Raw genomic sequence first — 15,441 nt, forward strand, 5'->3', positions numbered from 1 at the left:
CGTGTCAAACAAATTTTAATTAGCAAAATACTAGCATATGGATTAATTTCGTATTTCCGACTACTTTTCAGAGAGTGCCAGATTATCGTGTATTGTGTGAAGGAATTCCCGATGTAATTAAAACTCTATTTTTTAATCACATATTTTATTATTTACTTTAAAAACCATTTTCTTTTTAAATTACTGATACTAATACATGTAATTGTTATAATTGTGAAGATTGATATCGATAACAGGTAGTTTTTTTTATTGCGCTTTTTGATTGATTTTTTTTAATATATTTTTCAGCAGTGTTTCATAACATTTATTTTTATAAAATGAAATAAAATCGATATATTTTCTGTCCTATACAACTACAAACCGTGAAAACATTTCAATAGCCTATCTAATGGTCTGGAACAAGCTCTGAATTTATATATAAATTTAAGAATATTTTTTGCTTCATTAAATAATTTTTAATGCATTCTTATTAATAAAACAATCTGTCAATCGTATAATATACTTNCAAACTGATTTCTTATATTTAAATAAATAAATAAAAATTTTATTTACGTTTATCAGTGTTTTTTCCTTTAGAAAATTATTGCAAATTTATTAAAATTTAATATAATAAAATGATGTTTTCACTTCAGTTCACTTAATAATAATAATAATTATCTAATATAAAACATATATTTTTAAAATTTAATATTTATATTACATAATAAACGTGTTTGACGTGGTATTTTAAGCGTATTAAAATAGAAAGAGAGAGTTTGAATGAAGTAATTATTGTTCACCTAAATGAATAATTTAACATTATTATTATTATTATTATTATTAAAGAAAAAGCGAACTTCATTAATAATAATCACTAATTAATCTCACTATTTTAAATTACAATCAGGAATTTTTAAAAAATATATCAAGGAATTTTCATTAATTAAAAGTTCCTTCAAATTTTTAGTTAATAAAATTTATGATATGCGATTTTAATCAAATAAAACATTAAAATATATATATATATTATAATATCCGTAATTAGAATGGGAAATATTTAAACCAAATCAAAATTCATCCACTATTAAATAAATATTTAAAAAAAAAATATTAGATTTAACTGTATGGACACTTGATAGTTACATTTCAGTTATATATGAAAAAGTAATAAATTTAGATATAATATTGTAATATTTTATAAATCGAATTATTTAATTCAGAAAAGATAAATTAATATATTAAATTTATAACGTTTATTTTCCATTTCGAAAAAAAAATCTTTGTATAAGCTATCACAGTTAAGTGAATAAGTATGTCTGTAAAATAAAATTTTTAAAAAAGTCTACTAAAAATTTTGCTTTTACTATTACTGTTTACATCCTGAATATTTTAAAACTATTATTACTGATTTAACAACATTTTCCTTCTTATTTCTACATAAATAAATATTATAAATATTCAGAGGAGGAATTAATATTTTATATTTATTTCCTCTATACAAATATATATATTGTTATTGTAATGTCGTTTTTAAAAATATATAAACGTAATTTAAAGGATAATTGCATATAAACTTTATAAAATCTATCTAAAAAGTACAAAATAATGTATATCAATGGTACACAAACTTTTCTATTGGCAGACCAAATTGAGCACATGTCTTATATTTTATGTATTCCATACATATTAAAGTATGAAATAAACATACTTTCTAACTTAAAGTTAAGTAAATATTTTAATAAAATAGTTACCTATCTTAATTGATTCATAGCAATTTCGAAATTTAATAAGTATATAACATTACTAAATTACTCAAACAGAATAACGTATTAATACATCACCTCTAAATTTAATCACTGCAATTCAACTTCACGTTATTGAACAGATTAGATGTTAAATAAATCTACTACAATTAATTTCACGGTTCCAGATTCTCGCTAATACTTTAGATTTTATTTCGAAAAATTATACTTTCTTCAGTTATTCTATTTGTAATAATAACAACCGCGATGAATCTTTTAAAACAAGTATTGTAACTTTGGTCGTTTATATTAATGTTTTGATTGTTATTTGTTATTTAATTTATTCTCAAAATGGAATGTTTTCTTTAATTTAATGCACTCTTCTCATGTTACGCTCTACATCATAATAAAACTATAAGAAGAGGAGAAAAATGAAGTTAAAAAGAATTTATTTTGAATTGTAAGAATGTTGTTTTTTTTTTTAAATCAACTCTCGATAAACTTTTTATAAACAAATTGTACAAAAGTGTATCTTCAGTAGGGTCAAACTTAATGACGATTTTACTCGTTATTAGCATTTACAATATTTTATAAAACTTATCTCTAACGGTCAGCTAAACTAATGACCACCAGATTCAAATTATCATCCCTAACTATTGACTCCATTGGACAAGTGAATCCTGAATTAGTGAGGTTCAACCTGTAACAACTAAAACAGTGAATTAACATAGATATACTTATTGAGAATGCTATGAAATTGGCATAATTTGACAAATTTCTGTACAATTTATACACTTAATATAGAAATATTTTAGAAAACTTATTAATTTAAGTTTCTATACAAAATAAAAGTTCTTTATTCGGATAGCTTACTTTATGAACTGGTTCTATTTTATAATATAATGAAAAAATCTCCAATTGCATTTTTTTCTATTATTCATAGTCATAAACTAAATTGCTTATTTTACAAAAGTAACATTAATAAAATCATATTTCTATACATTAAATGCTAGTTTTATCCACAAGAGATTGGTTTACAAGGAAATAATCATTATATAAATTGAAATGTGCTGCAAGAAATATTTGATATATATTGGTAAATTTATTCACAATTTAAATTGATGTAGATCATAGCACAACATTATCAATCAAGCCTTTTCTGTATCAAATAGATACTAAATGATTTTAGAAGTACCGTATTAGCCCGAATATAACGCGATATTTTTCGACCATTTATTTTCCGTTAAAAAATCGACTCGCGCTAAATTCGGGGTTTAAGTAATGGAATGTAATATAAACAGGGACATTTTCCTACAGAGGTTGCCTGTGTTATTAGCTATACAGTAGAGCGTCATTTATCCGAAAGCTGGTTATCCAAAAGCATTCCAGTCGGCAAATTTAAATTTTCGCTAGTGCTGTGGCGCTGCAATCTTTGGCTATTTCTTGGGTTACTCAAATATTTTACGTTTTTGATACTAAATTAACATCTGAAGTATAATTTTTTATTGTTTTTATATTTTTCAATATATTTATTTTGTTTGTATAAAATAAAAAAATAATTTTTAACGATACAATAGTCTTCGTTAGGCTTAACATCGACGAAAATTCAACGCGAAGCGACACGCAACGGAGNAAATATTTAAAAAAAAAATATTAGATTTAACTGTATGGACACTTGATAGTTACATTTCAGTTATATATGAAAAAGTAATAAATTTAGATATAATATTGTAATATTTTATAAATCGAATTATTTAATTCAGAAAAGATAAATTAATATATTAAATTTATAACGTTTATTTTCCATTTCGAAAAAAAAATCTTTGTATAAGCTATCACAGTTAAGTGAATAAGTATGTCTGTAAAATAAAATTTTTAAAAAAGTCTACTAAAAATTTTGCTTTTACTATTACTGTTTACATCCTGAATATTTTAAAACTATTATTACTGATTTAACAACATTTTCCTTCTTATTTCTACATAAATAAATATTATAAATATTCAGAGGAGGAATTAATATTTTATATTTATTTCCTCTATACAAATATATATATTGTTATTGTAATGTCGTTTTTAAAAATATATAAACGTAATTTAAAGGATAATTGCATATAAACTTTATAAAATCTATCTAAAAAGTACAAAATAATGTATATCAATGGTACACAAACTTTTCTATTGGCAGACCAAATTGAGCACATGTCTTATATTTTATGTATTCCATACATATTAAAGTATGAAATAAACATACTTTCTAACTTAAAGTTAAGTAAATATTTTAATAAAATAGTTACCTATCTTAATTGATTCATAGCAATTTCGAAATTTAATAAGTATATAACATTACTAAATTACTCAAACAGAATAACGTATTAATACATCACCTCTAAATTTAATCACTGCAATTCAACTTCACGTTATTGAACAGATTAGATGTTAAATAAATCTACTACAATTAATTTCACGGTTCCAGATTCTCGCTAATACTTTAGATTTTATTTCGAAAAATTATACTTTCTTCAGTTATTCTATTTGTAATAATTGAAATTTTGATAAATACATTGAAGAAAATGATTGAAGATAGTCATTACTGATGTATAAACAATTCGGTAACTTACTGGCATGAGTATAGATAAAGTTAAGTCATAAATAATTTATGATACTTTATTCATAAACGAATTAAGAATGAAAATAATATACAGTATAAAGTTTCGAAACTTTATTAGCGTATGGTTCACCTGTAGAAATGGTTAATTTCTCAATGCTTTCTATTTCCAAAAGTTCATAGTTTTTCATTTATTTTTCTGTGAATATGTTAATTTTAAAATTATCTATTAATCTATCATGGAAAGGTTATTACATACCTGTTACAGTATATCTGCATACTAAAAATGTTTAAAGATAAATATATGGTAATAAATTATTCAATTTTTTATATAGGCTACCCGCATTTGCTGTGTTAAATATGACTAAAATCTTGGAAAATTTTAATGAAAACAAGAATAAATTTAATTGCTAGTTGGCATAGAAACGATTAACTAAAGCAAAAATAAGAGAAAACAAGTTGTACCAATTACTTAACTAAATCTTTCAATATTTCTTTCATAAAATCTGTTTAATCTTCTTTGTCATTCGAGTAAATATTTTCTTAAATGTATTCTGTAATTAACTTTACTTCCTCTACAATTTTATTTATTTATTTACTAAATTAAACTACAGGTCTGAGAATATATAATAAAAATAGGAAAGACTATAACATAATAAAACCAGTAAAAGTTAGAAAAACATTAAACATCACTCCTCCACATGGTACTGGTTAGATCTGATAAAGAAAAATGTAAGACAAAGATTAAAAAATAATAAAAAGACAATCTTAACGTTCAATGTTAAACAGCTCAAATAGAAACTGCCGAAACCGTCACTTAAAACCAGAAAAATCCAATTGCCATTCCAAGCGATTGTAAAATGCTGCCAGTTCATAAATAGATATATTCTGAGCAATATTAGATTTGTACAGTACAAAGAAATTTTAAATGTAAAATAGTTTTTAGTAGATACAGACACTTGCAGATATAATTGTTCAGGAGCTCAGGAGCTTCAATTTGAAACTACATACATTAAATATTGCAAAATGTCAAAGATGTAAAATGCCTTACAATCTCTTCTTGAATTTCCTTCTACAATGTCTTATAATACGGTTAACTGTTTTATTCTGTGTTCAACTGTCATCAGATGTGTATTTCAGATCACTGCCGCAAATATAGTAGCCAAGAGCTTATTATAGTGAACATATTCCTGACATATTACCAATTATATTCATTAGCGGTATATTATATCTATAATATCTGCATCACTGATGATTTATATCATAAAATATAGTCTGAGTATTACATAAACTCGGATAGTTTTCTGCTAGAAAATAATGTAGAAACTTTACGAATTTAATCAATACACGTCAATAAGATTTATCAAACAATCTCCAATCCAATCATTTTGGTAATTTTCTATTTTTACTACAGTTATAATACGAATTTTATTTTGTCATGGAAAAAAAAAATCGATATAGTGAACTGAAAACTGAGACACATTTTTAGATATTCGGAATCGGATTACTGGAAGATTTGACCAGTTTTTGGTTGTGTTTTATATTTACGTAAAGTATAACTAACACACTCCATTGAAACAAATCCTAAAAAACAAGGTAACATTTTTTAAAAGTAACTACGTAGGAAACAACATAATAAAAACAACAAATTTAATATTGAAGCGATTTATTTTAACATTAAATTTGTTGTTTATATTTTAGAGGAGGGAGAGAGGTTGTTTTCACTTATAATTGCTATATTACTCACTTCTAAACCTTACAATTCTTTTAGTAACACTTTGCTTCACTGTCGTAAGTAGAAATAATAAAAAAAATTTGCAGGTTTACATAGAAAATTGTATATTTTCAGTGTGGAAATTGTACGCTTTGAAGTGATACATAAATAGAAATTTAAAAGTAAGTAATGTAGCAATTATAAACCAAAAACAAAAATCATTAAAAAAAAGGTTTAAAATAAAGATTATTTATTTTCAAATAAATATATTTTCTAGAATTTTAAAACAGTACAAAAATAGAAATGGAGATAATTAAAAATTTACTTTTTTATATATAAAACAAAGATTAATGCGAGGTGACATTCAATTCTTGCATTTGCAAACTACATATAATAAAGAGACGATAATATTTGATGAGTATAAGTAGGTATATAGAAAGCGATCACAGGCCCTAGGGCCTCTAACGAGACGTTCTCGGTTTATCATATTATTTTTACTTCACTTGAAATTACGGAAATTAATTTACTAGAGTCGATAATTAAAATTTTATTGTATAGATTCTCTTACGATCCTCAATGTAGATCCAGGCCCCACGGCTATACCGTGTTGTCGGTCCTGTGTATATATATATATATCCAGAATTATATATCTATGTAAATAAACTGAAATATACTGTTTAAATGAAGTTTTCTCGATGTACTCGAACAAATTATTTTAGATTTTAGAAACATATTTTACAAATGATAAATTTCTATGTTTATATTTTATAAAATTAATTAGAGACTATTATCCACGAAAGTAAGCATAGTGGATAGTTAGGAAGTTTATTTAATACAATAAATTAATAAACATTGCATTGAGACAATTGTTCTCGAGGATTACATATTATACGTATAATTATTTTAATTAAATGTGAAAAAAACATACAACTCTATTAAAATCATTTCACTGACAAAATTCGTTTAATTTAATAAATAAATATACTGAAATCAACTTACATATCAGCCAATTTATATAGGTAAATCGTATTCCGTTTATACACTTAATTAACTATTGTTAAACAGTAAATATTGTTCCATGATGTAAAGCAGTTTATTATAAGAAAATTAATTCATTATGACTTAAAATTTTAAATTAAAAATATAATTAAGTTATATTTAACCTATTGATTCTGTTGCTTAATTTATGAGTAAGATAAGATTTATATACTAAACTAATATCATCGCAGTTTAATTTTTTAATTAGTTTATTTATTTATATACGAAACTGTAATGATATTATATAGTAAAAATTAAACTTTATACACAATTATTTCATTTTAATACTGTATATTTTTCTACATTCTACACTTGAAGCTTTTAATTGGGGCTGCAATTTGAAAAAATTGTAGACCTATAAATTCCCACTGTAGTCTGTCGGTTTGTTTGTCTGTCTTTCCTTAATCTCAAGAACGAAGTTAGATACATTAAAAATGAGATCAGATATGGACACCATATAGACAGAAGGCCCTAATTATCTGTATATAAACTTCCGATATAAAGCAGCACTCATATTATTTCAATTCAAATATTTTCCCTGAAAGATGTTAGATAGATGACCGGCACGACTTTTTAGTTAAAGGAAAAGTATGATGTACAGGGGCAAGCCACTACTAATTTGAGGTGGAGAGCATATATTTTAAAATATATACTGCTTAAAAAATATAAGTTAAAATCCTTAAAAATTTACGTTAATTTATTTTTAAAGTTTAAACTTATTTTAACTTCTATATTTCTTAATATTTTAATTTATTAAAATAATTTTTATATAAGATATATTCTGAGCAATATTAGATTTGTACAGTACAAAGAAATTTTAAATGTAAAATAGTTTCTAGTAGATACAGACACTTGCAGATATAATTGTTCAGGAGCTCAGGAGCTTCAATTTGAAACTGCATGCATTAAATATTGCAAAATGTCAAAGATGTAAAATGCCTTACAATCTCTTCTTGAATTTCCTTCTACAATGTCTTATAATACGGTTAACTGTTTTACTCTGTGTTCAACTGCCATCAGATGTGTATTTCAGATCACTGCCGCAAATATAGTAGCCAAGAGCTTATTATAGTGAACATATTCCTGACATATTACCAATTATATTCATTAGCGGTATATTATATCTATAATATCTGCATCACTGATGATTTATATCATAAAATATAGTCTGAGTATTACATAAACTCGGATAGTTTTCTGCTAGAAAATAATGTAGAAACTTTACGAATTTAATCAATACACGTCAATAAGATTTATCAAACAATCTCCAATCCAATCATTTTGGTAATTTTCTATTTTTACTACAGTTATAATACGAATTTTATTTTGTCATGGAAAAAAAAATCGATATAGTGAACTGAAAACTGAGACACATTTTTAGATATTCGGAATCGGATTACTGGAAGATTTGACCAGTTTTTGGTTGTGTTTTATATTTACGTAAAGTATAACTAACACACTCCATTGAAACAAATCCTAAAAAACAAGGTAACATTTTTTAAAAGTAACTACGTAGGAAACAACATAATAAAAACAACAAATTTAATATTGAAGCGATTTATTTTAACATTAAATTTGTTGTTTATATTTTAGAGGAGGGAGAGAGGTTGTTTTCACTTATAATTGCTATATTACTCACTTCTAAACCTTACAATTCTTTTAGTAACACTTTGCTTCACTGTCGTAAGTAGAAATAATAAAAAAAATTTGCAGGTTTACATAGAAAATTGTATATTTTCAGTGTGGAAATTGTACGCTTTGAAGTGATACATAAATAGAAATTTAAAAGTAAGTAATGTAGCAATTATAAACCAAAAACAAAAATCATTAAAAAAAAGGTTTAAAATAAAGATTATTTATTTTCAAATAAATATATTTTCTAGAATTTTAAAACAGTACAAAAATAGAAATGGAGATAATTAAAAATTTACTTTTTTATATATAAAACAAAGATTAATGCGAGGNATGCTTTTAACTTTGATAAATTAATTAAAACTTTTAATTAGTAAAAATTAATCAATAAATTTTTATACATTTTAATGAAAAATATTCACTTCTTTTCTTAAAAAAAATAAAATGAAATAAAAAATAAATGTTGAGTTATGAAGTTAAATAAAAATTAAATTCGAATTTTTTGATTTACTGATCTGTTAAATACAATTAAAGTATTCTTAAAGGTTAATTATTATTCAATTTAATTAAACTTCAAGCTAAGTTAGTTAAAATGTATCTATAAACATAATAAAGAAGAAACAATATTTAAAACAAAGAAACTTAATGAGACATTAATCTTTATGTGGATTTCTCTAAATGTAATGATAATCGTTCAATTAACATAATATCTCTGAAGACTAGATCTTAAAGATACCTTGAGGATATATGTTGAATAATAACACGTGGTTTTATCATACTAAATTGCCTGATTATATAGGCAGATCGACTTTCTTCCTCTTTTATCTTCATATCACTAATGGATGTACAAAAAAGATCTTTCATCTGAGGAATTACAGAAATTAATTTTGAAATTAACACTAATAAGTTTGACATAATGAGAAAAAGTGTATATATATAAAATAAAATCTGTTAAATAGAATCAATGAAGAACGTTTCACCGCACTTACTTTTATGCAAATACAATTAATTGTAAAAGAAAATTCAGAATACAAAAAACAAGAATAGAATAAAAAGCAAGATAATTAGTTAAAATTTTATAAAATAGCCGACTATTACAAAGGATAATCTGATTAAATTTTAAAGACTTGGAGGTGACACAGACATCGGCAGATTTAATTGATAAAAAAAAACCGACTTTTATAAATAAACTTTGGGTAAATCAACTATAAAATTCCAACAGAAGTTAACCGCAGTATTAGTTTCATTCATCATCAATATATTAAAAGCTGAATCGAATGATGATATGACTAGAAATATGGATGTTTTCTTTGAAATTCGTGGCTGTCCATAAAAACTTATTGATATTAATATGTTGTATGTACAGGTTATGGAGTTATTAAACTTACAAGAGAATAAATACTAATTTTTACGAATTTTTTGCATATTTATTATATTTTTTGTAAATAATTCAATGAATATTTGTTAATATAATTAATGTTGTGATAAACATAATTCAAGAAGCTGGTAAATTAAAGATAACGTGCATTTATGTGACTCCTTTATATAAACGAACGAAGGAAACTGATCATAGGTCAATAGAAATTTTAAAATATGTAGTATTAATTCAGCTATAAATTATTTTAAAACTTTTATTTATTTTTATTAAACGATAATATAGTAACTAACAAAATATTTATTACGCATTCGAAATGCAAATTATGTAGTTACTTCTAATTTGAATTGAGACGAAAATGTTATAGATTCTTTTATGCCTTATTAAATTTCTGATGCACTAATTATTTAAAACTGCTATTTTAACTATCCCATTTAAGATTAAAATTAATTATCATTATATTTAATCTACATAATTATGATTTATAATTTATTTATTTTATAACTTTAATAAAATTTACATTTGATTTATATAATAATAAGTGAAATAAAAGATAAAAGTGTTAAAAGTTTTATAGTTTATGTAACAATTTATTGTAATAGTCAGATATTTTCAAGATAATTAAAAATTATAACTTGCGTTTAGAGAATAAATCAAATTATAATTTATAAATTTTATTTTTAGATAATTAAGAATTGAATTATCTCAAGAAAATTTCAATTGTGTTTGACAATAAAACATTATTTCATTTCTTTCTACAAGCAAAAAAAAAATNAGAAAATAATATCTACAATGAAAAATATACTGTCATCTTATTAGGATATAACTCCATCAGATTTAAATATATGCCATTATAGATTATCAAGTTATCTTCATTTCATATAGAATTATTCAGTATCTTGAAGTAATTACCTAATGCAAATTTTAAAATTTTAATCTTATTCTTAAAAAAAAATATATGCTTATTTTTTATTATGATAATTAGAATAATAAACGAAATATCAAAATCGTTACGTTCAAATTACATTTATTGATTTAAATTATAATTATAAAATTACCGAGAAAAATACTAAAAAAACTAGTGCAATAATTCTTAAAATATTTTCATAAACTTAAGTAGTTCTAGGAATATATTTTAACAAGATTTTTCTTCCAAATATGTATTTTTTAAAGTATAAATCCAATGGGAAAATAAAAATATTTCCAACACTTTCCAACATTTTCGAATATCATAACAAATATATCTTACCAGGAATTTATTTCTTTGAAAATGTTATAAAAAAAAACTTTTATTACTACAGATTTTCTTTCTAATATACAAATTTAAAAAAAAAAAAATTGTTCGATATAATTAACATAAATATTAACTAATTAATACAAAAATATATAAATTTTTTTAAATACCAAAAACTTAAATTTATAATAATTATAAACTTTAATGTTGTTTAAATTTTAAATTCGAAACAAAAAAAAAATTAAATAATCGATATATGATTCTATAAAGGATGTTTACATTAGTAAATTTGTCCTTGATTTATTTCTTAACCACAGAGTAAAGAATTTTAAATTCAATTTAATATAATATTTATTAATTACTAATTATGTTTATTAAGTATGTTAATAACTCATATTTAAATTAATTAAATAATTATTTTCATAATTGCTAGCATAACAAACATGAAGTTGAAAACAGTAAATGTTTTCAATGGGATGAAAAATAGATTAACAAGTTTCTTAATCAATTCATAAGTTGTTTGTTCTTTTTGCAATAGAAACTACAAATATCTTTTGTTTTTATTTTTCCTTTCTAAATATTTACGAAGATTTATTTTATTTTTAAATTCCTGTATTATACACATACGCAAGATAATATAAATGTTTACATTTAAAAAAAAAAATAAAATAATATATAGATATTTGAAAGACTTACTCTGTGAAAAACTGTTGAATTTGCACATGAACGAACCAAGAATATAATGCGATTCTGCCAAATTATTCACAAAATGCACCCATATACAAAATAAACATATCATAAGATCAGCGATAGCTAAATTCACCAAGTAAATGTTTATAGTGGTTCTCATCGAATGATTCAATACAACTGTAAGTATAACTCCTATATTCCCGATAACTCCGACTATAGTGGCAGATATACAAATTATTAACTTGAAACATTCTTTCCATGTAAAAGAAGAAAAAATATCTGTTGATATATTATAAGTAAAAGCCGTAAAATTATAATCGATTATGTCGTAAGTAACGCATTCACGATCCTCCATGTTATATTATATGACTGTAAAATCGTGTTGAAGTTGGGCACCTGTAGACAAGGACCGTTGTGGATTGCTAACTTTGCTTCTCTTCTAAACCGTCCTTTTAGGGAGAAGTGGGCGTCTCGTGCGCACGCGCTTTATCCCGTTTCTAGTGACATGGACAGATGTGATCTTCAACGTTAGTTAACGACGCTACACTTCCGTAGATATGAATAATTTTCTTCGAGATGATTATTACCTTATTATCTGGTGTTGATATCTTTCCGTAAAATAATTATTTTACTAATTTATTTAAAAATATCCTTTAATATTACACGTGCATGTATTACATCACTCTGCACTCTACCTCAAGTCTAAGTTCCCGTTATCTTTCTGTATTTTCCTTATTCTCTTGTTCAAATATTTTAAATATATATATATATATTACTTATATATATTTACTTTCAAAAATATTGTATTTTTTACAAGCATGTGTATCAGTTCTTATTTTACAGACATATAAACAATTATATAAATTAAATTAAATATTTATCATGTTTTTATACATACAAAATTCAAAATTTTATAATAATATTTAAAAGTAAAGTGATGTTAAAAACAGAATTAAAATTATGTTTCTAGCTACGAGTGTTTGAATTAAAAATAAACATTGTATTTTGCTAAACTTTTCTTCGTAATTTATCCATTTAATCTTTGTTTGTATTGTCATAGTTTCTACGTTATTATTTTCCATTATTTTTTTTTAAAAATATAATTTTTTTTATCCTTATCATTTTTCTTTGCCTGACTAGAAAATTCATTATTTTATGGTATTATGATTTCATCCATTTTTCATCTGTTAGTGATTTTTTAGTTAAATATTGTGTTGTCTCCCCCAAATAAAAATTAATGTATTTTAAAGGATTAACGTCAATATTGACTAATAATTTCAAGTTTTTTAATTTCATTTTCTATTATTCTTTGTATAGAAAACAATTTTAAAGGTTAAGATATCATTTTTGGCGCGTGATATATAACAATAAATATTATTCTTATTGATTTCTCCTTACCCTATTTCTCTGTAACAATTTTCTGATTTTAATGTTTAAATACTTTCACGAAGTACTTTGAAATTGTTAAATCAAAATTACGTTTTAACATTCATATATTATTCATTATATAAGTTATATGTTATAGAATGCTTTACAGTAATAATATTAAAACAAAGTAATTTTAATGGTAAAATTTATATAAATTTATAAGAAAATATTAAAGTTAAAAAATAAATCGTATAGATAATTATTTTAAACTTATTATAAAGTTATTTTAAAAGTCTATTTTTAAATGAAAAATGAATACGAAGCTAATTTACATCATTTTAATTTTATGAATTATTTTAAATGATGATTTTATTTAAATTTATTACTATGATATGTCACACTTTTATATAAATATTATTTTCACTGTCATAAAAACTTTTCTTTTTCATTGAATTCAAAACATCTTTTATTCTTTCAACTTAAAAAAAAATATTAATTTTTCAATTTCTTAATGGTTGTCACTTATTATTATTAATTATAGTTAAAAATACTGTAATCTGATAATAAAAAAACGCCAATTTTGTGTTAAAAAATTACTACTAAATGAAAAGAATTTGTTTGAAATACTTTTGAATTAAAAAATAAATTAATTTTTTTAATATTAAAAGAAAATTACTTAAATTCTGAACAAAAAAAAAATTTACATTTATCGTTTTATTTCAGGTTTTTAAATACTTTTTAAATTAAATTAAATAGTTTTTAAAAATCTTTATTATGTTTGACAAAGGAATTTATTTCATTTATTAAATAGAAATTAAATAATTCTACAAAAATAAATATATATTATACAATAATATAAAATTCTAAAATAATTTTAATATAATTTTAATAATAATAAATTAATTTCTTTAAAGTTAATAGTTGAGCTACAATTTGAAAAAGATTATATATAAATTCTCACTCTCGTCCGTCCGTCTGTCTTTCCTTAATATCGAGAATGAAAGTCACATAATCTCTATTCAAACTTCTTAAATGAAGTTACATAGATGACCTGCATGACTCTGTTGTTATCAGGAAAAGTATGATGTACAGGGGCAAGCCACTACTAATTTGAGGTGGAGAGCATATATTACAAATTAAATAATTAAACATTGAAACTCGACATTGTGACAATGTCACAATAAAATAATTATTCGTTAAGTTTCCCTTTAATCATGACTAAAATTATAAATAATTCTTATTAAATTTTATAGTTACGATTATAAAATTTAAAAAAGTAAAATATATGCTCCTATATATACATTTATAAGCTCATTTATAACTCAATATAAGCAATTCTTTATCATAACAGCAAGGTAAAAAAGTTATTATGTGGAATGACAGTTGTGGCATTAGGCATTTGTCACATATTTTGATAGTAGTTTACTATTGTCATTTGGAAAGTATAAAATGGATTCTGACAAAAAACTCTTCGAAAATAGTCCTAAATTCTGTATTAGAAGATCATTAATGTCAGAAGTTTCGATATAGATTGATACATATAGTTTTAAATTGATGAAATTTTAACTTATTAAGGCACTTATATAACTCAATAAAGCTGTGCATTAAATTTATTTAAAATGTTTCAGTAAAAAACATAATTATGTCAATTAATATAATTATCTAATCAATATTAATAAATAAATTTACTTATATAAGAATAAAATTAGATTAAGAAAATGTAAATTTAAATTGAACATTATTACTGTTTATTTTTATAAGTTAATTAATTCACTCTTTTAAATAAAATTAATGGTTAATTTTATTTTTATCAATTGTTTATTGATTTAATTTATTCTTTAATTGTGGAGTAATTTAAATGAATCTTATCTTTAATTACTAAAGTCTATATTCAACTTATAATGAAATTTACTAGTTACTGTTTAATTTAATTATAAGATTTATTCTTATTAAATATACATTTTAAAACAAAAATATCTATTTAATTAATTTTTAAATTAGGATTAATCTTCAATAAATTTAGATTATTTTAATTAATATATATTAAAAGATTAAATTTGTATT

General features: G+C 22.7%; 1 protein-coding gene across 1 annotated transcript in view; it reads right to left on the minus strand.

Annotated features, from left to right (window-relative positions):
- LOC111625389 (QRFP-like peptide receptor) overlaps nucleotides 1-12,417 on the minus strand; it is a 120,589-nt gene extending 108,172 nt beyond the window's left edge. Inside the window, exon 1 of the mRNA XM_023368525.1 lies at nucleotides 12,016-12,417. Coding sequence (XP_023224293.1) covers nucleotides 12,016-12,364 — 349 coding nt within the window. The 5' untranslated portion in view covers nucleotides 12,365-12,417. The remainder of the gene's footprint in view (nucleotides 1-12,015) is intronic.
- Nucleotides 12,418-15,441: the final 3,024 nt, after the last annotated feature.

Source organism: Centruroides sculpturatus, unplaced genomic scaffold (genome assembly GCF_000671375.1).
Source record: "Centruroides sculpturatus isolate CEXI.00-Female unplaced genomic scaffold, Cexi_2.0 scaffold233, whole genome shotgun sequence".
Classification (NCBI taxonomy): domain Eukaryota; kingdom Metazoa; phylum Arthropoda; class Arachnida; order Scorpiones; family Buthidae; genus Centruroides; species Centruroides sculpturatus.